This window comes from Pseudopipra pipra, chromosome 5 (assembly GCF_036250125.1).
Source record: "Pseudopipra pipra isolate bDixPip1 chromosome 5, bDixPip1.hap1, whole genome shotgun sequence".
Classification (NCBI taxonomy): Eukaryota; Metazoa; Chordata; class Aves; order Passeriformes; family Pipridae; genus Pseudopipra; species Pseudopipra pipra.
Window position 1 is genome coordinate 4,119,834 of NC_087553.1, and position 27,417 is coordinate 4,147,250.

Consider the following 27,417-nt stretch of genomic DNA (forward strand, 5'->3'; position numbering starts at 1 on the left):
GTTTAAGGAAAGACTATGGCGCTCTGTGTTCTAGTTGACAAAGTGGTGCTCGGTCACAGCTCGGGCTCGATTATCCTGGAACTCCTTCCCACCCCAACTAGCTCCGTGGTTCCACAAGGGCTCCTCTTCCCCCTCGCCGTCCCCTCACACAGCCCGGCCCCAGCTCTCGCGAGAGGCGGTGCGCGGGTCCGGGGCGGGGAAGATGTCGGGGCGGGGGCGCTGAGGCGGCGCCGGAGGGAGCCTGGCGGGGCGGCCCCTGATCCCTCCCCAGGGCCGGCGGCTCCTCCTCGGCTCACCTCAGCTCACCCCCCTGCATGCCGCCGGTGCCGGGGGCGCTGTGGAGCGAGGCACGGGGCCGCCCGCCATGGCCGAGGCAGGAGCGGGGAGCGCCGAAGGCGCCGAGGAGGAGCGGCGGGCGGCGGAAGGTGGGAGCGGGGTCCGCCTGAGGGGCGGACGGCGGGGGCGGCCGTGGGTGCCGTGTGTCGGGTGTGTCTGTCTGTCCGTCCCCCTCGGTGATGTGGCGCGGGCGGGTGTTGTTGTGAGGCCGGTGAGGGGCACTCTGGGGTTCCCGCCCTGTGCCCGGCGCCGCTCCGGCGCTGGTGGGGTTTTGTGTTTTAATTCTCGCCGGGCGCTGCTCTCCCGCCCAAGTTCCTTCCCAGGTAGATGTACCCGGGGCGCTCACGGGGAAACCACGGAATTCCGGGAGTAGGGTTGGAAGGGACCTCTGGAGACCATCCAGTCCACCAGGGCAGGGTCACCTGGGGCAGGTGACACAGGGACGCGTCCAGGTGGGCTTGGAATGTCTCCAGAGAGGGAGACTCCACGACCTCCGTGGGCAGCTCTTCCAGTGCTCTGACACCTTTAGTGTAAAGAAGTTCTTCCTCATGCTGAGGTGGAACTTCTTGTGTTTTAGTTTGTGGCCATTGCTCCTCGTCCTGTCGCTGAAAAGAGCCTGGCACCATCCTCTGGCACCCGCCTGTGTGATGGTCACTCAGTGCTGTTTATTGCCATCATACGGACGTGACGTGCACTAAAAATCTCTTTGGTTTGTTTTTAACTTACTATGTAGTTCATAATTTTTGGTAATACACTTACCCTTGCATACCTAATACTCTAGTATGATTTTTTTTTTTTTGGTAGGTAAACATAATTTAGTATTTTAGGTATAGTGATTCTGGCTTCTGTGTGTGTGTGTGACCAGGGTTTGATGTTCTTTCCTTGTTTTTAATCATAAGTTTCTGGTACTAGAAAAACCAGGCTGGTTGTAAAGCAGAACCAGCAGCTGCTCCTCCTGCCTGGAAACGAGTTCGGTGCTTCCCTTCTGCGAGGAGAAAGGAGTGTTTCGAACGGGGTTTGGAGAAACAGGAGTGAGCCGCTCCCTCTTAAGCCAGCACTGCAGTTCTGTTTAGTTAGCACCAGCTCTTCTAGGCTTAGTAGTAGTGTTTCATAAACCTACTGGGTTATGGGTGTTTTAATGTATATGGGGGCCCTGGTTGTCTCAAATAAGTTGACAAGTTTCTGTCTCTGCTGCTTGGTTGTCTAAATATTTGGGTAAAATTTTGTGGCAAATAATGTAGTGTTTGAAAACAGAGTGAGGTGTTTTCCTTAGTATTTTTGCAGTCTGTTGAACTGCTTAAACGAGGATTTGTTGTTTATATCATGCACATGCTGTAAGGAAAGGAAATACATAAAATAAAGAAAACCCCAAGTGCGTGGATGTTTCCATTTACAGCTGGATTTGGGAAATCAATGTTTTATTGTGAAATAACCCCCCTCCTTGCTTTCTGTAGTTACCCATGTTTATACCTGTTCTTTTACTGGATTTTGAAGAAAAAAGTTTTGTGTTTGTTTGCTTTTAAGATACTTTTATCTTAATTGTTTGTGGAATTAGGTCCACACTAAGGTTGACTGCTTAATAGATTTTTTTTTTCACTTGAGTGTACACGTTGCCGTTGGTACATTTGTACATTGTGAAAAACAAACTCTAAACTGGACATTTGACAATTAGATGATTCCAAAACTCGCAAGGAAACAGCTACTCACCATTCCTTTAGGAGTGTGTGATTGGAGAGGACTTGTGGTTTGTTTTCTATTCACTAATGAGCTACGATGCATGAGGCTCCTGATTTCTCTCCGTGCGTTTTACCTGGTGTGAACCTGAAAGTGCCTGGGAAAGCAGGGTACCCTTGCAGGGCCTTCATTAGCTGGTTACTGTCTTATTATAGTTTTTAATACACTAATAGGTTTGGCCAAATATTTGGTATTTGAAATCTGTTAAGTAAATGTGTTATTTAATGGGTCAGCTGTTACTGTTGACTGATTCTCTTCTGAGTGGTGAAAATAAGTAAAAATAGAAGCAGAGAGCAATCAGTCGCCTCTGTTATTGTTTGATTTAAATGCCTCTAATTCAGCATATTATAACTTTTCCTTTCATTTGCTGATATTAAAAACAAATTCAACATTTTTTAATTTAACATAGAAGAGTTTATTCTCTCCATAGTGTTGTTCAGAAGACTCTGAATTCTCTGTCTCTTGCTCCTGCATTACAAAATTTGGGGAAGAATAAGCTGCTTTAGACTGTACATTTCTACTGTTTTCGGAACTCCAGTGAAAATTGTTGGCCCAGCTTTTCATGAGAGATATTGTGGGCAATGATCTTGCTGTAACCAGTCTGAAGATGCTTTTCATGATCTATTTTAAAGGTCTAGAATAAATTAATTAAAAATAATACTTAATACAATTCTCAACCCTGTTTAGAAAATATGGTTCTTTGTTTTCTACTGCAGTTCAGATCTGCAGGAGCTGTAAAGGGACATCACAGCATCTGCAACTTTCTTCCTCCTGCAGCACTGTATGTATGGAGGCTATAAGTATAGATCTGTCACTCTCTAATAAAAATCTGCAGTAAGAATTCACTGAAATAATTTTAGAAAAATAACTCCATGGTAAAATAAGGCAATTTCCATGACACAGTTATTTAACTCAATAGCTGTCCTCTCTGTGTGCTCCAAGTGTAGATGGATATATCTGGAATTGCTCAGGTCATCAGAGACAAGGAATCACAGAATGCTTTGGGTTGGAAGGGACCTTAAAAATCATCCTGTTCCAACCCCCCTTCCATGGGCAGAGACACCTTCCACTAGCCCAGGTTGCTCAGAGCCCCATCCAACCTGGCCTTGGACACTTCCAGGGATGGGGCAGCCACAGCTTCTCTGGGCAACCTGTGCCAGGGCCACCCCACCCTCCCAGGGAAGAATTTCTTCCCAATATCCAATCTAAACCTACTCTCTGTCAGTTTGAAGCCATTCCCCCTTGTCCTGTCACTCCAGGCCCTTGGAAATAGTCTTTCTCCATCTTTCCTGTAGGACTCCCTTCATGTCCTGGAAGGCCACATTTAGGTCACCCCAAAGCCTTCTCTTCTCCAGGCTGGACAATCCCAACTCTCTCAGCCTTTCCTCACAGCAGAGCTGCTCCATCCCTCCATCTTATATCTTAAAAAAAAAAAAAAAAAAAAGGATGTTCATTATGACAGAACTCAATAAATTGCTGCTCCCTGGTTTGGTTTGCAGGGAAGTTTTGGTGTTACTGAACTGGACTCCTTTCAGGAAAAACTAAAGTAGACTTTTCTTGCAGCAAGGTCAGTGCTGCTCCAGTCCCACCCCACACATCCCCCAGGGACTGAACCAGGGGGTTCTCAGGCAGCTTTAACACACATGCACTATGAGGATTTTTTGGCCCAGTGAACCAGAGTAAATGTGATTTAGTGTAAGCTCCCTGAACTGCTTTCAAATTAGAAACAGGGGCTTCTGCACCAGCTGCTTCCCCCTGACCTGCTGCTGTTCTGCCACTGATTTCCCACTGCAGATGCAGCCCAGGAGCTCCTGTGAGCACATTTCAATTTTAATAACTTATCTACTTACGCTGCAGAACCCTCCTGTGCCACTTCACAGCCACTCCAACAGAATTTCGAGTTCTTTAAACTTGTCACAGCTGAAATTTCCAGCTCAAGGTTTTTGTGTGTGCCAGGAACATATCTTTGGAAAATCCACATTTTAATAGTTTGTGGCATCTGTGATCTTAGAAATTCAACTCAAAGCAGCTTCTTTCTCCTCCTTTCCTTCTGCCAGAAAGTGTTTCAAAATAGAAAGCTGGATTAAAAATTCCTTATTCTTCGAAAGGTTGTGCCAGTGTTACCACATTATTAACCACTTTTCTCCAAGTCTCATTTATCCTCAGACTGTAAAGGGTGTCACCATAAGTTTTATAACTGTACTTATTCATGGACATTTTATTTCAAGCCCACTAGCTGGATTTGGATGCTGTTTTTTAAACTGGCTCAGTGAGGGTTGACTGACAACTTTTATATCAATTTATTAATACATACATGGCTTGTATCCTTTTATGTGTTTTCTGATAATTCTAAAAAGTCAAAATAATGTTTTGGTACTAAAGCAATAATTTAGGAAACCTATGAAGAGGAAAAGGTGACCTTGCACAGGGGGGTGAGCGAGTCATGAGGTGATAGTGCATTAATTAAGGCATTAATTTTGAAAGACTGTCTTGGGCTTTGTTGCATATGATACCAATAGATGCTGCAGAATTGCATGATAGTTCTGTAGCCACCTTGGATAGGATTCATCTCACTCCTTTTTGATGTCCAAGTGTGGCTATCCAAGTCTGAGCCAGTTGCTTTGGTTCTTGTGTAAAAGGTGGATACTCTTGGGCTGCATCTCATGGAACCAACTGTAGGAATCTATTTTAGATGGAGATGAATCACCCTAGAACTGTTGGATTCCATGTAGCCAACTGGAGGAATCTATTTTGGGTAGGGATGAATCACCCTGGGGATGTCTTCCCTTCAAGAGGGGTTGGAGTGGCCACTTTGGATGTGGACATAGTTGTTTGCTCAGATGAATCTCCCTTTTTATGGCTGGTGGAGTTGGGTCATAAGCTTTTTCTAATAGGTTGTGTTTGCTTAGGAACTGAAAACCTGCAAACTGTTGGTGGAGCAAACAGCTCAGGAATGTGGCATGTGATTGGAAAATGTTGTTGGAAAAATGTGGAGTCTCCCAAGCCTTGTTTCTTTAAAGCATTGCATGGGATTGACACAGAGGCTTTGCTGAACACAGGAATATGTTGATTTTGTGTGTCTATATCCCACCCCAAACAGCAGTTCCATGCAGCTCATTTGCAGTTGTTCACTTCTTTGCCAACCCCCTGGGGACTGGAATTATTATTTCTTTTCCTTGTAGAAAAACACAAGAGAGTGGGGTCTTGTATTTTGAGATGATGAGAACTGTGCATATTCATAATCATTCCTTAAATGCTTTCTTTGCCTGATTACAAAATATACTAACATTAGTGTTAAAATATACTACAATTAGTGTTAAAATAATAGGTTTTTTTTCTGATACACTTACTGGGAATGAGCTATTTTTCCACATGGTGTGTTTGTACTTCTTGGATGGTCTTTGCTTTTTCACAGAGAGAATGATTCCAGTGGGGGGTTTCCTGTATTATTTTCATCCGTCCTGATGTGTTCAACATGCTTTTAAAAGATTTTTGATTTTTAATATAGATAAGCTTTTAATGTAGGTATGCTTAATGCCGAGAGCCAAACATAGATCATAATGGACTTGTCTTTGAGGAACTATTCATTTACCATTAAATTTCAGTTGACAGTGTGCCAGGGGCATTAACAATGGAATGAACAGTAATAAAAGTGTCATTTTTCCATGCTGGAGTTTTATTGGGCTTGCAGACCAGGCTAGTGTAAGTTATAGCCCTTGAGGTGGTAAAACACATCATCTCTGGTTGAATTAAACTGTTTCTAGTAGTTAAAAATGATTTTACAGGGAAATAATCCATCTCCCAGAGTGAGAGAGCTGGAGAAGAAATCTTTCATTCCACACTCCACGGGGTTGACCCTCTCCAGCGAGAGAGAAGGAGCACCTTGGAATTACCTGGTGTAATGATAATTATTAGAGAGCCCTCAGAGATTATTTTAAATCACCTTTAGTGACTTCTCAGAGCTGACCTGGCCTTAGGAGCTGTTTCTACCCACTTCTTGCTCAGTGAGTGGTAGGTATTAAATTCCACAGAGCCACTTTTCTATTGTGCTTGGTAGTTCTGAAACTTTAAGTTGATTTCTTTATTTGTTTTTTTTTTTTTTTTTTGCATTGTTTATTTTTTAAGTGTTTCCTTTGTTTTGTTTTTTTAAAATCTTAAAATATATATATAAAGAATAACAGTAATTCTGATAGTGTGATGGATAAGTTTGGAAAACTGTGGAAGAGGCACTGGATTTTGCTCCTTTAAAAGGAAGCGGCTCACAAAGGCTGGCCATCTGTGTGCACAGCAGTATTTAGGTCAGTGGGTCTGTGCTGTCCTGCTTTGTTCCAGGACGAAAGGATCTCTTGTGCTGGAGGCATTCCTGTCTTGGAATCATGTAGGTCTCTAGTCAGTAAGTACTCTTTTATGAATATTCATCATGTAGGATTATACTTTAGGAGCTTAATCTAATAATTATAGGATGCTGTGACCTCAGTGAGTTAAAACTACTCCTCTTAAGTAAACAGTTCCTTTGGAATCATTGACAATTTTTGTTCTGTAATTGTGTTAATAACAGAAATATAAAATGAGAGACTATTAGGAAGAGGAGATTAATCATAAAAGTATTTCAAATGTCTACCATTTGTGCCCTTGTAGTATTTAGCATGTCATTTTTTAATATCTTTTTATCATGTCATTTCTCTTAATATCTTTTTTATCATGACATTTCTTTTAATCTTTTGAGCATCCTTAAATTGAATATAATGTGTGTCTGAAGTAACTAAGTTTTCTTGCTGTTGCAGAAAGGCTGTTACTTATTTGTCAGGTATTTCTTGATTCTTTGAGTTTCCACCTCTTTTTTTTTGAGACTTCCTGTGTGACTTAATGAGTTAAAGAGCTTTCTAAAATAAAACAGGGGCTGACTTTGTGTCGTCTGACTTGACAGAGAGAGGATTAGTGGAAGACCAGGCAAGCTGTTGTTTGAGTATTAGCCTATATTCCTTTAACTCTCCAGAGTCATATTCCAGCAGCAAATGAAAACCTAGAAGGTCACTTTTATGATGCAAGATTTGTTTACACCTGAGAGGAAAAAAAGTGTGCTTCGTATCATTCTTCTTGCACATTTTTACCTTTTACAGACAGCACAGATGCCAAAAAAAAGGAGGACGAAAACATCCATTTTTTTTCTTCCTGTTGGATTTTAAAAGTACTCACCTTGGCTTTTGCCCCCTTGTAGAAGTAGGAGATGCTCCCTTCCTTAAATGGCTTCTCTGTGTCTCTCATCTGTTCTGAGCATGCGAAGCCTAAAGGAGTTCCTACTTCAAGACCCTTCCATCTTACATGACAAATATCCTGTGTAATTGTGGATTTTTATACCAGGAATGTAGCAAACTGGGATTTATTTTTTTTCTATGCAGCTTGTTCTAAGAAACATAGCTCCCTATATATTTTTTAACTTTAATTTAGTTTGAACCACAGTGTTTGGATATGTGAACTCATGCCACAGCTGTGATTCAGCAGGATGTCTGAGGTGCTGAGGGATTTAAGGAGGGAAGTATATATATTTTATATATATGTTTTATGTTGATGGAGTAGAGGAGATCATTACAGCACTGTGGGAAAACAATTCCCTCTTTGCTGTACTTAGGTTGGAGCAGTGCAACCTTTGTTTTCTGTGTCAGAGACCTGGAAGCCACATACAGAGACCACTTCTTGTCCCAACTGGGAATCCGAATGGATCCATGCTGATGCAACTCCTCCTGAACACTGAGCTTTTATTCCCGTTCACAGATAATTTCCCAGTAGATGGGAGCCCATGTGTTGCCTCTGGAGTCTCCAGCCTCATGAATCCCATAACCAAGCCTGCCACCACCACTCCTTTCAATGCTCCTGTGCCTGAGATTCCCAGGAAGCGCAAAGGGAGTGATTCCGATAACCAGTGAGTAACTTTGTGTCGTCTGACTTGACAGAGAGAGGATTAGTGGAAGACCAGGCAAGCTGTTGTTTGAGTATTAGCCTATATTCCTTTAACTCTCCAGAGTCATGTTCCAGCAGCAAATGAAAACCTAGAAGGTCACTTTTATGGTGTAAGATTTGTTTACACCTGAGAGGAAAAAAAGTGTGTGTCTCTGTGTCCCAACTTCAATTTTTACATTTTCTTCCAGATGCATTCTTTGGCAGCCCCCAGTTATTAAAACCAGTATCCTGTAATGCCGTATTCTGGCCTGAAGTGTCTGGATAATGTCTTTAATGCTGCAATTTCAATCCTACCTTTTTTTTTGTCTTTTCTCTCTTTTTCTCCCTCTGCTTTGTGTGCTGGTAAACACAAGTTATTAAATTGCTTGAAATCTCCCAAGTTCATCTGGAATATTACCTTCAAGCATGAAACCAGATTGTTAATTAAACTCTTTGATCTGGAACTGCTGCTTCAGTGACCAAAGCAGCCACTGCCTTAAATGTGGGGACAGACCTGTGACCTAAAAATGGGGACTGTCCCATAGTTGTGCTCAGGCTTTTTAAGTGGTTCATACTTGTTTTCTCCTGGTTTGTAGCTGCCAAATTCACCAAAAAAGTGATCTGTTCAAAGCGGTATTAATCAGGCAGAAGCGAGGGGCACAAGCTAGATTTAATGCATTACAAATATCTCCAAACTAGTGTGCAAAACCCATCTTTAAAAAGGTGGGGGTAGGAAGTTTACATGTATTTGTGATTATTAAAGCAATTCTCTTTAATACCTGCTTCTTCCATGTATATTCCATTGACCTACAGAATGTACCCATACTGTGGGTGTTGATGTAATTTTCAACTTGGAGATTCAAATGTGTCTTGTGGATCACTGAAAACTCCAGCAGTAATTAGTTTCTGGGGGAAAAAACAGAAACTCTCCATTCTTTTTCAGTAGCACTTGTGGATTTTTACCCATTCAGTTGAAGTGTTGGTTCATCAGTAGAGTTTCCCTGAAGTTTGGATCTCTCTGATTGAAATAAATCACGGTCCAAGTCAAAAAACTAATCAAAAAAGTATTGGTTTATAAGAAGTACTAATTAGGTCCTAAGAACTGATGTTCTTGCTGAAAGGAATCAAGTGGGGTTTCCACTAAAATTGTTCTGTGACTTTTCTTCCTTGGGTCTCTCAAGTCATCCTGTTGTGCTCCCAACTATATTTTGCTTACTTTATATCCTGTTTCTGCAGGGATACAGCTGAAGTTGATGGTGATCCTCAGAAAAGGTACTTTTTATGAATGAATCTGTCTCTTTTGAGTGCTTATGGACATGTCACACTTCCCTTGATAAGCTATGTGTTTCCTTAAGGAATGCTTCATCCAAGGGCAGGGCTTTGTACAGCACAGGACGATGAACAGGAGGGGGAGGTCCATCCAGTGTTAAGGGTTCCTGGTACTTCTTTCCAAGACATTTCTCCCTGCTTCCAACTTCACCAGACTTGTTAGGATGGAAGTTAAGAATCAGAACAGATGAAAAGTACCTCTTAAATAAGAAGACTGGGGAAGTGAAGGAAAGGTCCTATATCCTTACAGGGCTGGTGCATGTAAACATTTATGTTTGTTTTAACATTTTCAAATGCTTTTTGAAATAGAACTATGTTAAAATAATGAGGTGGCAAACCAGAGTTCAGACTGGCTGTGCAGCATTAGTAAAACCCTTTGTGTATCTGTGTTATGGGATGGTTAATGACATGGTTACTTTGTTGCAGTTTCTTTTTCTGCATTTGGATACCTTCCTTGAAAAATACATTTGTTTACAATAGCCATGCAGTGGCTTTTTTTTATGGAATAAGACTATTTCAGTTGGAAGGCACCTACAGCAATCAGCCTGAGCACTTCAGGGCTGACCAAGGGTTAAATCGTGTTGTTAAGGGCATTGCCCAAACTCCTCTTAAACACTGCCAGGCTCCAGGCATCCACCACCTCTCTGGAAGCCATTCCAGTGTTTCACCACTCTCTTGGGAAAAAAAAGCTCAGTAATGTTCAGTCGAAAGTCCCCTGGCACAGCTTTGAACCATTCCTACATGCCTATCCCTGGATACCAGGGAGAAGAGCTCGGCACCTCCATCTGCACTTCCCCTTCTCAGGAAGGAGGTCACCCCTCGGCCTCCTTTTCTCCAAACTAGACCAACCAGGAGTCCTCGGCCACACTTTTGGATGGATTCAGGGACCTTCATCATGGCTGGGCTTCGCGAACGAAGATTTGGGAAGGCTCTATCCACATTTGCTACAGGCGCGCTGGTGGCTTATGAGGCCAATACGTGACAGACATATCCGATTGCAAAAGGCACAGCAGAAACACTCCTTAGATGGTGTATTCTGCAATACACGGTTCTTTCTGCGTTGCCTTTTTTCCTCGAGGGTGATCCTGCATGTGTTCTCAAAGGAGACAGCTGCGTTATAGATGGGGTGTCTCCAGGCCTCCCGATTTGAGGCCAGAGTAGACCAGTTATGGTGATCAATATGGCCAAGGATGAGATGTTGTTTCGGGGACCTTCACAACTTCACCAAACACCTCCTTATATTTTGGGGTCCACAAGTGCACACAGTATTCCAGGGGAAGCCACACCAGTGCTGAGCACAGCAGGATAATCACCTCTTGGACCATCTACTTATGGTGTTTGATGATCCCAGGATGTGGTTTTTTTAGAAAAAAATAATAGTTATTGCTAACTTATGTAAATCTGAACAGTTACAATGAAGAAAAGTCCCAGGGCCTTGCAACCTAAGTCCAACCTACTCCTGTGTTTGCATTTATCATATTTATTATGTTACAGACACTATGACTGTGTGTCCTTTACAATTTTATCACATAGACTTTCCAGTCATTGCTGTAGGGTATAGGAAAACATTTAATTTTTACTTTTTAAACTATAATTTAGGGCCAGTCTAGGCAAGGATTGCTTATTTCATCATCTGACAAGATATGAGAAATCAAAATGTGAATAGATGATCTCTCTTGTAAAATTTTAAATAAAAAAAGTAAAATCAAGCTTAGACTGAAGTTATTTGAATGTTCCAATAATGTTGTTTTCTTCAGGTTACAAATAACTCCATAATTATGAAATATCCCCATAATATGGTCAAACAACTGTGAATATTGGAAGTTGTATTTGGTCTCTTTCTGTTATGCACCACTTGCTACACGAGTTTTGGTTTTAGGAATTTTTGTGGGTTTGCTTTTGCCAGAGCCATAGTAAATTTGTAGCATTTTATATCTTCTGAAATTTGTGGGAGGAAAGAAGTCCCTGGTATTAAATATGCAATATAAAACTATATCTTATTTTTGTCTAGGAGTGAAGACGAAGAACATGTTAAAGTGAAAGATTTCAGGTACTGATTTACAATAGAAATATGTTTTGCTAGTAAGTCATGGCATTCACAGTAGTGAAATATGAGTTTGTGAAAACTCTCAAATATTTAACCATATACTTTTCCCTTTCCCTGCTAATTGTATAGGAATTTTCTACTAATTTTAATAAAAGTTGCTGCAGAATATCTCAGAAGGTTTAGCAAAAACAGGAGAATGAAATTTTCAAGGTGAAAATTAAATGCAGAACATTCAAGTCATATATAAAGGGAGGAGCTGATGCTTCATTTGGGTGAATTTGAGAATTGTTTTTTTTTTATTTGTCCTCACCTGCAGATATTTAAAATTTATCCCACATAGAAATGGATTCAGCTAAAGCACAACAGAGAATTCTCATCCTGGAACAAGTTTTTGTATAGGGAATTATTCAAGGTTTTCCACTGAACTTTGAATTCAGATCAGTTGAAATTCACTTGTAAGATGCATCAACAATTCAGCCAAATATTTTCAACTGTAGACAGGCCACTTTGTAACACTAGAGCTGTTCTATAAAATTGATTTAAAAATAAGTGTTTTGCATTTTTCATGTGAGCAGAGATGTCAAACCAGAAATCCATAATCCACTCAGCATGCTGTCAGAAGTATTATTTATATACTGTGCTGACTAATAATTGTGAAGTGTCCCTGTAATCTAAACAAAATCAATGAAACTAAAATGTTCCAAGATATATTTACAGTTTTGTTTAACTTCAAAATTCATTTTTCTTCAGAGAGTATCTCAGATTGCTATAAAAGGTTATATTTAATAACTTTTGTGTTGTATGGTTCATTTTTTTTCCTTGAGTTTTGGTTCAGTAGTTGGAAGAAAAAAAATAGAAGACTCCCTGGAGCTTTTCTTCCCAGTTGTGTTTTTCCAGTGTTTTTTTCCTGCAGCTTTTCTTCATTCCCATTTGTAACTGGGAATGTAACAGAAGGCTTTTTAAGTCATCCAGTCATCACCTGAATTTCTGCACCCACCTTAATTTTTTTATAACTTCTTATTGACCCTTGGAGATGGGAAAGGTTGTTCCCTTTCCTGGAAATGGCTGTATCCATCTTCCTGAGGTTCACAGTTCAAGGAGGAGACACAAGATAGTACTTGATTGTTCCTACAATAAGGAAAAAGTTAGATGAACCTCTATAGCTGAGCATAACTCCTACAATTAAATTTTTTTAGAAAAGGCTTTAGAGGGAGAAAAACTGATTTCTTGGGAGAATGACCCAGAATCAGTTGTGTGGTGGAGACATTTATTTTTTGGCGAAGTAATAAAATAACAGACAACGAGGTCTTTAAAACTGCACTTTGTTCTTTCTCACCTTACCAGGAAAGGGAAAGTTTTCTGAGTTATTCTGGTAAATGACACAAGGCATAGCTTTTTCTTTCAGTTCCCACTACATCCCTTAAAATCCCAAGGAACAGTATTGTTTGTTGCTGTGCTGGGAATAAATGCTTGTGTTTGCCTTCAATCTGAGGGGTTTTTAAGGGAATGAGTTACCAGGAAGACACTGCTCATCTCTAGGTGTTGAGAGTTGAATAAAACAGATTTCAGAGAGGCTTTAGCCTGTGCTGGGACATTCTTTTTGAAAAGGAAGAGAGCAGAATGAACACCCCATCCTACACCCCATCCCATTACACAGTTACAGAGATAAGGCCAGGAAGCAGAAATGTCTCCCAGGAATTCCTAAGGACATCCAGAGTTTTCCTCTGTACAGTAGGGTCTCCAGGTAAGCCAAAGGTCACAAGAATAATTTAACTTTTATAAGTCTTCATGGTCACATATAATCAAATTCTTCCTTGATAATGTTTTTCCTCCTCAGTTTTTCCCATCATTATTGTGACCATTTCTTTTGTTCAAGTGAATCCCATTCAGTTGTCCAAGTGTATGAAAATTGTTTCAGTGCAGTAGCACTTGTGGGGTGTGTTCCATGCCAAAATTGAACTGGTGAATGTTATGGGGAAAAAAAAGTCATGTGTTCTTGTCGCCGGAACAGAGAGATTTCTGTGAACAATTTTTCCTGCACTCTGTAGGCCTTGCTTGCCATGGAAGTGACAAGTGTGTATTGTTTATACTTATAGACTGTGTGAAAATATGTGATGTTCATACTTGTTAGCTGTGTGTCTAATTATGAGGTTTGAGAACATAATATGTTTATAGAAAGAAAACCTTGAGAAACTGAAGATAATGAAACACCTGCAAATTTAGTAAAACCCTAAAAGCAGATTAATTAGAAAGAGGTTTCTATGCCAAGGATGATTTCAGATCGCGTGGACAGAACATCAGGTCCAATGAACTGGAGACATGAGATGTGTGCACAGACTGAGCTATCCAGTCACCTTGTTGTAAGCATGTGCCCCAAACAAACTAAACTGTATAAAAGTTAACTGATTTAAATAATAAATTTGACATATTGCCGACCATAATGGCCTGTGAGCATTATGTTCATGCCTCTCCATCAATATGTTTACATCTCTTTTTTAAAATATTTTTTCTTCTTAGAGAGGCTCACAGTCAAACAGAGAAACGAAGGAGAGATAAAATGAATAATTTGATAGAGGAATTGTCTGCTATGATCCCTCAGTGCAACCCCATGGCCAGAAAGCTGGACAAGCTCACAGTGTTAAGGATGGCTGTGCAGCACTTAAAGTCTTTAAAAGGTGGGTTTTAGGAAACTTAATCCTTGTTCTAACAGTAGTTAAACTTTGATCTCAAATAAATCAAGGATAACTCATTTTACATTTCCTTACTGTATTTAGTTCTGGGTCTGTTCCTCATTTAAATCTCCATCTGTATCTTTCAGAACTTAATGTCTTCTTTTTGCTTAGTATAGCAGAAAAAAAGCCACCCTTCAGTATTTGATATTTTCTATCTTGCAGCCAAGTCATTCCTTGATTCTTTTTTAAAAGTCCAGGAGTCAAAAGGAAAGTTGCAAGACAAAACATACTTGAACAAAATGGTTGATGACTTTGATAACATTAAAGTCTTAAAAATTACATGTTAAAGAGTACCAAGAAAAAGAGTTATAAACTCCTGGTAGCCTCAGTCAGCTGGCAAAGTTAAAATAATCATGGATCTCAGGGAATGTTTAGTGTCAGGATCAACCCAGGAAATATTCTTTCCTCTCCTTTTGCTATTGCTGGGGTTTGGAATTCATATTTTTTTTCCTCCCCTAAAAAAATTATATCCAAATGCAAGTTGCATATTGCATAGTCTGTCAGCAGAACACAAGATTTTGGGGACTTGCAATTTAAACAATCATCTACAAGAAATCTTCAGCTCGAACATTTATGTTTTAACAATAGGATGTGAAAACTGGGCTTCACCCAGCACAGTTATATATATCCTCAAAACAAATGCTTTAAGAAACACAAGATGCTCTGTGGAATTATAGTGAATGATGACACTTGCTGGAAAATTCAACTGCTATTTACCTCAAAAAATATCCAGAAAAAGTTATAGAAATGCCTGTCATGGATAAAAATTCTTTATTTTAGGGTGCTTGCCATGGGTACTAGAACAGCACATGCAGTGAGTCAGTCTCACTACATTTAGTGAGACATTCAGTTTAACTACAATAGTGTGTTTTTTTGATTTTTGGCAATAAAAAATGGTTATGTACTTGTACGTTTGAGATTTTTTTTAATTTTTAGAATTCCTAGAACTTTTAATTATTTTTTTTATTCAGCTGTTCTGGTCACAGAGAAAAAAATACAAAATATATAATAAGTATAACTCCTTTAAAAGTAAATTTAAAATGTAACATCTGACATTATGTCTGGGATTAATCCGTTTTCCAGGTTCCAGCAGCTCCTATTCAGAAGTCAGATATAAACCTTCATTTTTAAAGGATGATGAACTCAGACAGTTAATCCTGAGGGTAAGTGGAAGGAAACTCTCAGTTGAATGATGTCCTTATTAACTTGAATTTTGTAACAAACTTTGCCCAGATCTGTAAATGACTCCCAAGTGAAGCTGGGCTTCTCTGGGCAACCTGTTCCAGGGCCTCCCCACCCTCACAGGGAATAATTTCTTCCCCATATCCAATTTAAACCTACTGCCTGTCAGTTTGGAGCCATTCCCCCTTGTCCTGTCCCTTGCAAATAATCCCTCTCCATCCTTCTTGTATTTAACTTTAAAAATCAGGTTTAGAAGTGTGCTTTCTTGTAGTAATGTTTTAATGGCATGTTTTTAAAGACAGTATTTTTATATTTCCAGGCTGCAGATGGATTCCTGTTTGTGGTTGGATGCAACAGAGGAAAAATCCTGTTTGTCTCTGAATCAGTTTGCAAAATACTGAATTATGATCAGGTTGGTTATTGTTGACCTTCTTGCTTTGCTTTTACCTTGCATTTTCTGAGAAATTTGAAAACTTGTACATTTTTATTATTTATACCATTTATTGGACTTTCTTTGGTTTAAACCAGACCTGGTATATCTTTTCTTGGAATTTCTTTAAAGCTTCTTCAGAGTAAGGCTGAATATCCTGTAATAAAATATTTGCAGGTACACTAAGTGTTCCTGACCTGAGTAACAGCCCCAGATTTCAGCTCATCCTGAAGAAAACTGCTACTCTGAGAGGATAATTGGAAGATGTCCTAATTTCTGTGTGCAAGAGATTTTCTTTTACATAGTGAAGTGATTTTCAGAGTTTTTTTTTTAGGCCAAGGAAAATTGGTAGTTCAGCAGTGGAGGTTAATTAAAGCTTTCCTTGGTGATGCCTTTATGCTTGGATGCACTGCATAACACATTATCCACAAGAACAACCTGAATGGGACTCAGCCTGTGGAATAAGGGAAATAGGAAAAATACAAAATACCCTTGATTAGTTGACCTTTAACATCATGGGCAATTACCACAAGTAATCAAGGCATGATAATTTGTTCATGAATCTGTGACTTCTGTTTCACAAACAGAGGCTAAAACAGTCAGTGCTGCCATCTGGCTGCTTGTATAACTTTAAACCCATTTGTGCTGCCTTCATTTTCTTCAGAAATGTGAGGATTTTCTTCATAAATGGAAGGATTTTCTTCACTAATGTAAGGATCACCAATCTGAACTCTGTTCCATACATTTATTTTTATCTTTTTTTTTTTTTTTAAAGAAAAAAAGCAAAACTATCCTTTTCAATTGAAGTGAAATGAATCATCTTAGGGGAACAAGCATAAAGCAGATTTCATTTTTATTTTAAACTTCTACACTGACACTTATTTTTCTGAGATAAAGTAACACGTGTGGAGGCCCAAACTGGTGTGGTTCTCATCTCTTCGGGGTTTTGTTTTGTTTTTAAAACAGGCCAGTTTAATTGGACAAAGCCTGTTCGATTATTTGCATCCAAAAGATGTTGCAAAAGTCAAGGAGCAACTTTCTTCCTCGGATGTCTCCCCTCGGGAGAAGCTCGTGGATGGCAAAAGTAAGTTTATTTTTAAAGAGATGTCAGTAAATCTAGTTATTATCCAGGATAGATTAATGTATTTTTATGTGCTTGGGTGTCCTTGTGACCCATTTGAATGTGTATCTGCTGCTCAGAATGCCTTTGCAGTTAAAAGTTAGCCCAGAAAAGAATTGATTTTAGATCATAAGAATGACTGAGATTTGCACTGTTGAGCATTTACCAAACTGTGGTCTGACCTTTTTCCTACCAGGAACACTACTTTTTTTTCTTGTATTTGCTAGGTCTTGTCAATACAAAAGACTTGATGGGATAAAATACTCCAATATCAAGAATCCCTGTCTTCTCTGAAAATGCTAAGTGTCAATCCTAATGTAACCAAACCTTCCTCTGCTTACAGTTACTTCTAATATGGAGAGCCTTATGTACTGTGCATCTCAGGGCTATTTTATAGCTGGCTTTTACAAGCATCTTTGTGCCAAAAACAAGTTGAAAGTTTATTAAAATACCACTCAAAATGCCAGGAGGGGTTTAAAAAATAGTTTGGTAGCTCATTTTTAATTCTGGAATCTGTGGGACAGCCGTGTTTTATTTATTATTTAAGCTTAGACTTATTTCATTGTAAGGCCAAGATTTATTTAGGAGAATGTAATACTAGAAGCTACATGTTTTCTGAAGTGTTACTGTCTGATTTTGGGCTTTTTTAACTGCTTTACTGAATTTTTGTAAGCTGGCTTGCAAGTCCACACAGATTTCCAAGCTGGACCGGCTCGGCTGAATTCTGGGGCTCGCCGTTCCTTCTTCTGTCGGATAAAGTGTAGTAGGACCACAGTGAAGGAAGAGAAGGAGTGTTTGCCCAACCCAAAGAAGAAAGGTATTCAACCAGTGTAGATCAAAGGGGGGCTTTTTGTCTTGAAATTTGGTATATTTAAATTCCAAGTTTAAATTCCCAGCCACTTCTGTGACCCTTGTAGTTCTCGCTGATCTCACAAAGTAGCTGTAGAGAAGTGTAAATTGGAAAACCAGTCTAATTGTACCCTTTCTCCTCCCTGTTCCCTCCTGGAAAAGAGGGAGGGAGGGAGTTACAGTGGCTGTTTAGGAGCATGTGGTCTATGGTGGTCAAATTTTAGAAGTCTCAGGGAAATATTTGAAAGAACTGGAGCAGATCAGAAGAATGAAACTAAATAACTTTGTCTTGAAGACAACTGAGTGAATAAGGCCTGCAAACTCTACTATTTTGAAGGAAAAAAAAAGCAAGTAAACCAACTTTTTTTCTGATTTACTTTTTGTGTTGTGTGTATTTGAAAGTATGAGTTTTCCTTTTTTTCCCCTTTTCATTGTTATTTTATCAGTGTAATTCCATTCATTTTTCCAAGAATTGTAATTTAGTTCATATTTTGGTATGCCTCTACAGTAATCTACTCTTGTCAAATTTGCAGTGAGAATTTCAATTTTAAAATGTTATTTCCAGCTTTTGTTTAATACCTTAGTCTTGATTTTTGCAAAGATGTGCTGAAATTGTTTGATCCTGAAAAAAACCCCTCCAACTTCTCTTTTTCAAAGTAACCTCTTACTGTTGAGATACACCACACAACTGTAAAATTTAACAGGCCCGTAATTGTAAGTAAAATAGAATTTGGTATGCCTTGATGTGTCAAATAACTCAGTGAGATAAGAATATGACTTGGATAAATGTTTGTTGGGAAGGCACCTGGGAAACTGGGACAAAGTCACAGTGGGATAACTAAGTTTCTCATTTTATGGAGTTGATAAGTGTTTTTTTTCTAGTTGAGAGGAAATCAAACCTATGGAAAGCATAAAGATATCAGGAATGCTTTGGCATTTTTTTGGGGAAGACAGTTCCTGTAAAATCATCTCTATGCCTCGATGCATATGAGGGTGTTTACATGTTATGTAGGTGACAAATGTGCTGTAATTTAAGACATGTAAAATATTTGTATTCTGAGAAAATTGTGGAATTCAGAAGCCTCAGATAAACAGAGAATAACCTGGATTGTTTTGGGTTGTTCACAATTGATTCTTTTAGCAGTTGCAGTAAGTATATGTTAAAATCATTGTGTTCACAAAGAATAAATTGATTTGGAAGCTGCAGAGGGCCTTTCCAGTGAATTTTAATTTGTAATCCATATGAAACCATATAAAGACAAAGTGAGCTGTTGGTTTGCTTTTTTTTATTGTGACGCTATGTTTGAACTGCCAACACCTATAACTTATCTTCCTAAATCTTACATAGGGTTAGAAGCACTCTCTCCACGTAAGTCAAAATTAAGTAGTACAAAATCAATTTAAAATTGCTCTGTAAAATTATCTATAGCCTTTTAGGTAAAAATAAAATGTAGTTGCTGGTCTCATGGCCAATAGAGTGAAAAAAGTAGTTTGGTTTTCTTTTTGAACAATAACTGCTTCTTAATTCATTTCTTTTTATCAGATCACAGGAAATACTGCACCATTCACTGTACTGGGTACTTGAAGAACTGGCCTCCTAATGAGGTGGGAGTAGAAGAGGAAAATGATGCAGAAAAGGACAGTAGTAACTTTAACTGCCTTGTTGCAATTGGGAGGTTACACCCTTATATTGTTCCCCAAAAGAGTGGAGAGATAAAAGTCAAAGCAACAGAATTTGTTACACGGTTTGCCATGGATGGGAAGTTTGTTTATGTAGATCAGCGGTGAGTGTTTTGTTCTTTGTGGAGAGAAAATGCCATTGACACCACTAATTAAATTTTCTGTCAGAACTGTAATTTCTTGAGCAGGACAGAATTTCTAATTCTAATTAGAATTCTTGAAAAATTTTCAGAATTTTTCCTGCTGTATACAGGAAATATTTCAGTCTGAATCTATGAGTACTTGGGCTCTTGTTTTTTTTTCCCAAACATAAAACTTAGTGTATAGAAGTGTATTGTTCTGTAGAAATGTGTTATAAAATGCACTCATGTACTTATTTATTCATAAAGAAAAATCTCAAGTTAGAGCTTCATAGCTCTGCATATGATTAAAGTAGTAGACATTTAACCAAAAGTTATTCTTAAAATCCTACTGTTTGGGACAAATATGTCTGAGTGAGGTACCAAATTATTTCATTAGAAATGAAAGCTAAGAAGTTCCTCTTTTTTGAACTTTCTGAACCAGACTTTTATTTATTGTATAGACTGAGTATATTTTATTTGTTGTATAGACTTTGCATTTTGAATTTCATTATTGCCACTGGAGATTGTGTTGCTTTCACTCATCTGTTCTTTCACCTGAAAGTGTCAGTGTAACCCTGTTCCTTGGAGTGGCAGAGCAAAATTCAATTACTGAGCGTTTTAATGACTCCTTTTGTGTGATCAGTTCTCTGACTGGCTAATTATGACCTAATCACCATAAGTATTTTGTGTGAACATGTAGTTTGTTTGTTTAAACACTGGGGTTTTTTGTCTTTCAATTACCATTTATTGCAAATGGATAATTTGCAGTGAATTGTTCTTTCAGAGCTGTACTAATGCTTTATTCCTTTTCTCAAATACTGTTTCTTTAAATATTAATTTTCTGCTTTACCTGATCCTGAAAATAACAGTTTTGCAATTGTTTGAATCCTCTGGAGTTCATGTTTTTGTTTCTCACAGTGCAACAGCAATTTTAGGTTACCTGCCCCAAGAGCTTCTAGGAACTTCTTGTTACGAGTACTGCCACCAGGATGATCACAACCATCTAGCTGAAAAACATAAAGAAGGTACAAAATAATATCATTGAAACACTAATTATGGAAGTTCACCAAGTCCTGAGCCTCCCTCCTAGTGGTTTGCTTTTTAACTTTACCTTCCTAAATATAAATATGGTGACTATAACTTTCCTTTCTTATCTAGTGCTGCAGAATAAAGAAAAAGTCTTTACAAATTCCTACAAATTTAGAGCAAAAGATGGGACTTTTGTTACTTTAAAGAGTCAGTGGTTTAGTTTCATGAATCCATGGACCAAAGAACTGGAGTACATTGTGTCAAACAACACTGTGGTATTGTAAGTAATTCCTATCAATCTCCATGTTGTTTTTTTGTCTTAATTACAATTAGCATTAGCAGAAAGCAGCCTGTTTAAGAAGCAGAACAAGGCTGGAAAATATCAACACAAAAAGGGGCTGAGTAACCTGGACAAACATTTTTTGGCCTTTACCAGCTATTTTTATTTCAGCCCTGAGTCATGGATTTGACTTTGAAAACTGTGCTGTTTCCTGGTAGGGAAAAATGAGGTGAAAGAATTTCTTCTTAGAGGAGGAAAGGAAGGATCTTTTAAGAAAAGGAGATATGAGTAAATGGACATGTCGAGTTAATTCTGCTTTTCCTCCTTGGCTTTACAAGACTTCATATGTCAGTTGACCCAATTTTAAGGGCTCCTCCACTTACCAGGTGTCAGAAGGTGGAGAAGAATAATTGATAGATACTCTCCAAATTGACAGCCTGTGGGACAGTAAATGTGTTCAATTCTTCTTTTTTACTTTTAATTCTTCTTTTTCATTCTCCTTGCAATGGAGCAATAATTTGGATTGTTCCAGTGATACCGGGGGACAGAGAGGATTTTAATTCCATTAAAATCTAAGTTGCCAAGGGGGCCTTTTCCTTGTTCTGTATCTGGTTCATGCCTTAAGTCAACATCACCCACCTATTTTGCCCACGTCCTTTTTCCTCAAGAAGACAGAGAAGAGCAGTTAAGACAATCAGTGCTGGGCAGCAGCCAAGGGACACTTTTGCCTGCCCTTGGAAATCTGTCTGGAGGAGGGAAGGGAGGCAGCCACTGACCTGTCCTTGTAGCACTTGTTCCTGGTTACCTGCTCTCCCTCAGAGAATTAAATTCACAGTCTTGTTCTCTTGCCATGGAACACAGACAACCATCTTGGCTTTCTTTTTTATTTGGAGAATAAGTGGGAATTAATATTTCACCCAGAAACAGTGCAAAGGATTGAACATTGAAACGTGTAAGGAATTTCTCATTTTTTCTACTTTGAGTATGTCAGTTTTTATTCTGTGTGAAGTATTTTTGAAATCAAATGTAAATATGCTGGATTTTGCCCTTGAAAAATTAGCTGATTTTTTTGTGGTTTGTTTTTGTGTGTGTGTGTGTTTGTTTTTTTAATGTATGTAAATCTCAGAGGTCATAAAGAGTCAGCTGAAGAAGAGGTTCTCTACAGTTCCCAGCCTGCAGAAGGCAAGTGTTGCTTCTTACAGTTATCAGACGTGCTTTTCCTGATCAGTCATTTCAGATTTACGCCCTCCAGGAATTTTTTTTACTGTAGATTGTGTGCAAGGAAGGATTAATTTTTTTTAAAGCTAATTCTGGTGACAGTTTCTAGCTACTAGCATCCTAATTCATATCATTCACAGAACTATAAACAGAAGCATATTTTTGATTTCTAGCAGCCTCTGTTGTAGCAAGGATTTCGTTTGGTAGGATATTATGCTTCTGGCACAGAATTTATTCATATTTTATCCACTTTTCTGAAGAAATGCAGTTGTGCTCTGAGTTTACCTGTTGAATACAGAGCAGTACTCATAGATACATTTAGTTAATATTTTTTTGTGACAAATCAAAGGATTTTTCTCCCTCATATGCTTTGCATTGTCCGTGAGAGAGACTGGAGGTGGCAGTAGTTAAAGCTAATTTCACGACTGGAGAGCAACAGTTTTCACAAATACATTATTCACTTGGCTTTATATTGCAAAGGAGGCTCACAACACCCTCCCCCATGAATCAGTGTTTTCAAGAATTTAATTTCTGAAAATAAGAGATACAGAACAAAAACTGCTTTAAAATGAATTCTTGCTGTACAATTAAACTGCTACAGATTTAAAGCTTTGGGGTTTTTTTTATCTCTAGATGCTGTAAAACAGTCTTTAGTAAGTGTACCTGGAATGTCCTCTGGAACAGTCCTTGGTGCTGGAAGTATAGGAACCGAAATTGCAAATGAAATATTAGAGTTGCAAAGGTAATAAATGCTCAGCATCATCATTGGGCTTTTAAACAAAGGTGGGAAAGAGGTTTCGTATGATATGTGGGGGTTACTCAGGTTTCATTTTTTTAAGTGTATCAAATATTTTGAGGCTGAGCAGTGGCATTGTGAGATACCAGTTCTAATCTAATGTAGTAATGGCAGAACACATCCCTGGTGTGGATAAACAGTTTTGTTCTGGCCATGCCATTTTCTTTGAGGAAAGGATTATTTAACTGTGACTTCTAAAGTGTTACTGTGGTGCAGCTGCTTCACATAGTGTTGAATTGGGTAGATAAACCACTTGGGAATGGGAAATGAGTTGTCTGAGAGTAGTGTTTATGTTTTTCTGGTAGGAAAACTTTCCTTGAAACACTTCCATAGCCTGTGTTGTCCCGGAATGTAAACCTGTTTCCAGTTCCAACTCTTCCAGGAGTTAAGGCTTCATCAGAAGGTCCAACCACTCTTGTTAAGGTCAAATTCAGGGTGATGGTAATATCATCTCATCAGTTATCTGAGCGTTAGTTAGAATTTAAGACCTTGCTCTCTCAATTTACCTGACCAGAGCTTCATCACTGGGGAGCTCTGCTGGCTTCTGCAACACAAGGGCTGTTATTAAGTGTTTGATTAATGGGACCTGGTAAATCAACTAAATATATGCAATTTTAGGTTGCATTCTTCACCATCAGGGGAGTTAAGTCCATCACATCTCCTGAGAAAGTCCCCTTCTCCAGCTTTACCTGTGAACTGCAGCGACGTGAGTATGGAACTGCTGTAAAAATCTAAAATTACAGGGTTAATATCAGTCACCTCTTCAGTCTGACAACCTGAAGATCAGCTCTGATTTTCTCTCACTTGTATTTTTAATCTTTATGTTCTTGAAGACCCTTTAAAAAAATCTGTGCTGTTTTGAAATGTTTAAAATTGTGACTTTGAAGGTGTTCTAATAGTATAAAAATTGTTAGGACATGCTGTTTTGCTAATTTTGTGGTGCTACACACACTAATAACTTTATTGTACTTATTAACCATAGCTATGGAATAATTAACATATTTTTTAACCTAACTATATTTTCTATTGTATTATGTGCACTGTGTGAATAAACATTTACCTCTCCATCAGCACTTTTTGAAGGTAAATTTCTTTCCATTTAAAGACAATTTATCATCCCATTGCAATTTTCATTTCCTAACAACACTACTCTGGACTAGGGGTTGTTTTGGCTTCTTCCCTTTTCTTATGATCAGTTTCCCCTGTGTTACCACAGATTTCTCTGCCAAATATTAGTTGATTTACATGTACTGAACTCTAAATCATGCAGCATCTTGTCATAAGGATAATTTCACTGTATTCATTGAAGGATTTTCTTTATTCTGTGCTTTGGTATCCCAATGTTCCCAGAATACTTTTGGAAAGCATTTCAATTTTATTAATTCCCTAGTGGAAATCAGGCAATCCAAGAAACTGTTCTGCTAAATCTCATGTGTGTGTTACATTAAAAAAATGGGGGAAAAGTAAAAAATATTATTTTTTTCTGATTGATTTGGACTAGGATGATTTTCATCTCAGTTATTGCTATGATTAGTATAGTGTAATGCACATAGAACATGGTAGGTATGAGTTGGGGTTTTTTTAATCTTTTAGCTGAAACATTTTGACGTTGACAAACCTGCCACTGGGAATTTGTAATTTATTGTGGGCATGGAAATTATTTTTAAATGCAGAAGATCTGCCTGTTGATGCCTGTTTTTCACTTTCTCTATTTAATTCTTTGCAATCTGACAGCAATTTATAATGTTCCTGTAATGTAATAATTGTGACTAAATTTAGGGTTTAATTCTGTCCTTTTCATTCCTTCTGTTCTTTCAGGTGCCAAATAAAGAGTTGATCCAGTTATGTCCTTCAGAAACAGAAGTTCTGGAGAATTCCGAACAAACCCGGGGTGCTATTCCATTTCCCAACAATGAGCCTCTACTCAGTAAGATTGATTTCTCTTGGGGATATTTTGGGAGGTTTTTTTTCTTCCTCCTTATTAAGTTTGTACAAAAACTCAAAGCCACCAACGTTAGGAAAAGGGTTAATTGGTTTTAGACTAAAAGGGGGCCAATTTAGGTGCTGTTTAAAAACAGTTACGTTTTGAAAGTTCTTCGTGCTTCTTCCTGCTTATGCTGATGTTTTAATCGCTTTTCCAGGTGGTAATTCCCAGCTGGACTTTGATGCAATATGTGAAAATGATGATACTGCCATGACAGCTCTCATGAATTACCTGGAGGCTGATGGAGGCCTTGGGGACCCAGCTGACCTCAGTGACATCCAATGGGCTCTCTAGTGTTGCTTTTTTGGGATAAGAAGGAATGTAAAACCCATAATGCACAACAACCACACATCCTCAGTACTGTATTATAGTTTTTTTAATGTCTCAGTTGGATTCAAACTTACTGTCTATATATATTTTTAAAGACTGAAGCCCTGTTCAGAGAAACACAACTTCTGCTGCACCTCTGGAAAAATGCAATATTTTTTTTTCATGATGAGGAAACCTTGGAATTTTAATATTGAACCATCTGTAACTGGAATGCTTAGAACACATTAGTATATTTTTGCTAAGAAGCTTTAACCAAAAGGTACTGTACAATGTACAGGAATACTTATTTCTTAGTTTTAATACTTAAACTTTTATTTATTGGTTTTGTTTCAAGCAGTAGAATATTGGTTATCCATGTTACCTTCTGTAGAACCTACTGTACTTGTATGGTTTGAGGATATTTGTAACTATTAAATTTCATGGAAATGATGATTTGCACACACTAGAGTTGTAAAAGAAGGTGTTGTGATTCTCAAATGATGCAGTTCGTGATTCCTTGCCCTTCTCAGCAGTGCAATTTTTGCAGTCAAAAGTGAAAATAAAGAATGCAGATCTGGGAACAAAGGTTGGGATTGGATCCCCAGAACAAACAGAAGAGAATGGTTTGAGAAAAACAGTCATTTTCCCAGTAACCAACATGACAAGGGTATGAGAAAAGAACACCAAACTTTTTAATTACTATTTTGTATTATTTTTAATGCATTATTAGTGCAGAGAACCCGAGACAAACAGTGCCATAACTGTAATAAAGCACTCTGCTCTTCTCCCAGGTTATTTTCTAACTAGAAAAGTCTGAACAGACTGTCTTGGTTCCAGCGTGAGACTTGCACTGTCTGTTAGTGAAAAAATGTTAAATTCTAAAGCCTTTTTTATAGTCTCTATGTTTTTGGAGAGAAGGAGAACTTTCTATTGCTTGAGTCTGTGACTTTTTCAAACCTCTCTGTAATATGGCCCTGTCTGTAAGTAAATGCTATGCAGGATGGTCCTTTGGGGGGCAGCTTTTGCAAGGATTAGATCCCAGTTACAGCAAATGACTCAAGAACATAGCACTTTATAGCTTTTATTAGAACAGTATAGCATTAATATATAAGGTGGATCCTTTTATCTCTGGGTTAGACAAATTTTTGCATAGTTTTTTCCCATTTTCTCGGTTGTTTTTGTTTTAATTCAGGTAATGAAAGGAAAGCATTTGGAGATATTTGAGATGTGCATCTTTTCATAGAGACATTTAAGCACAGGTACTACCACGAGCTCTATGGCATTTAACACCCCAGGGCAGTCTGTTCCAGGGATTTTTGGGAAGGCTAGAATGTGGGAGCACATGGATGTGGTAAACACTAGATGTCCCCCTTGTCCTGCTGGTAACCACCACTTGAACTTGCTCCCTGGTGCTTAACAGAGGAGCTTTATATCTTATAGATATGACTTTTTTGGCACACGAGGAATTTTTTTGGTGATGTCCAGATTTGTCGGGTTGATTTTTCTTTCTTTTTTTTTTTTTTTTTAGTCTATATTCCTGCTTTCGTCCTCTTTTTTTTTTTCTTTTTTTCCCCCCACAGACCTGGGGCCAAAATGATCAGTTCTCTGGCGTTATTCAAATGAACTTTTCTGTTTTTTCACACAAAATGAATTTTGGGCAAAGTGAGAAAAATAAACAGGTACTTTCTAAGAACTGATAGAAATCTATTTGCATAAAGGAAATTTGAGAATTACAGGTTTTGCCATTGTAAAATGCATTTTCTTTTTTCTACACTAGAAATAAATTCTAAATAAAGCAAGAAATACAGTAGTTAATAGATAAGTGACTATATAAATAACTTAAAATTATACAGACTTTAAATTAGTTTTTTTTCAACTAGATTAGTTTGAAAATGGGGCAGCTGTTGTTACTGAAGAAGCATATTAGTTCTTTCACAAGATTTATATAAGTGTCTTTAGTCAAACCATTTTTTTGGGATTCCTGGCTTTCTCTAAAAAAATAAAAAAACTGTAACTTTCTTTTGCAGTCAATGATCAATATTGTGGCTCTTGATTAATTTCTTAGATTCTCCCTTTACTATTTGTGAATTTTTCTGGCTTACAGAAATCTTTACAAGAAAAGGTATCACTTTGTAAATAGTTTTAGTGAACTGAATAGATATTTTTGAATACAGCTGAGATAATTTGTGCTTATTTCTGTATAATAACACAATTCTGGTAAGACATGGACAGTGTGTGTGTTCTTTGGTGCAGGTAATCAGAGGATGTGGTTAAATCAGGTCAATAAATGTTATTTTGATGCA

At 38.3% G+C, this 27,417-nt stretch overlaps 1 protein-coding gene across 6 annotated transcripts; it reads left to right on the forward strand.

Annotated features, from left to right (window-relative positions):
* On the forward strand, positions 1–27,417 carry BMAL2 (basic helix-loop-helix ARNT like 2). 6 transcript variants are annotated; one of them, XM_064654188.1, is made up of 18 exons: positions 251–425; positions 7,843–7,990; positions 9,244–9,279; positions 11,348–11,386; positions 13,041–13,127; positions 13,901–14,058; positions 15,199–15,278; positions 15,617–15,709; positions 16,694–16,811; positions 17,521–17,664; positions 19,240–19,480; positions 20,417–20,523; positions 20,657–20,807; positions 21,934–21,989; positions 22,659–22,767; positions 23,440–23,527; positions 24,640–24,748; positions 24,963–27,417. In XM_064654188.1, exons 1-18 carry the CDS (start codon positions 365–367, stop codon positions 25,097–25,099), a joined length of 1,962 nt encoding a protein of 653 aa, XP_064510258.1. In that variant the 5' UTR covers positions 251–364; the 3' UTR covers positions 25,100–27,417. The 6 variants fall into 6 exon arrangements, with proteins under 6 accessions (XP_064510257.1, XP_064510262.1, XP_064510258.1 ...); XM_064654190.1 differs by lacking the exon at positions 251–425 and adding an exon at positions 6,446–6,463; XM_064654189.1 differs by lacking the exon at positions 13,041–13,127.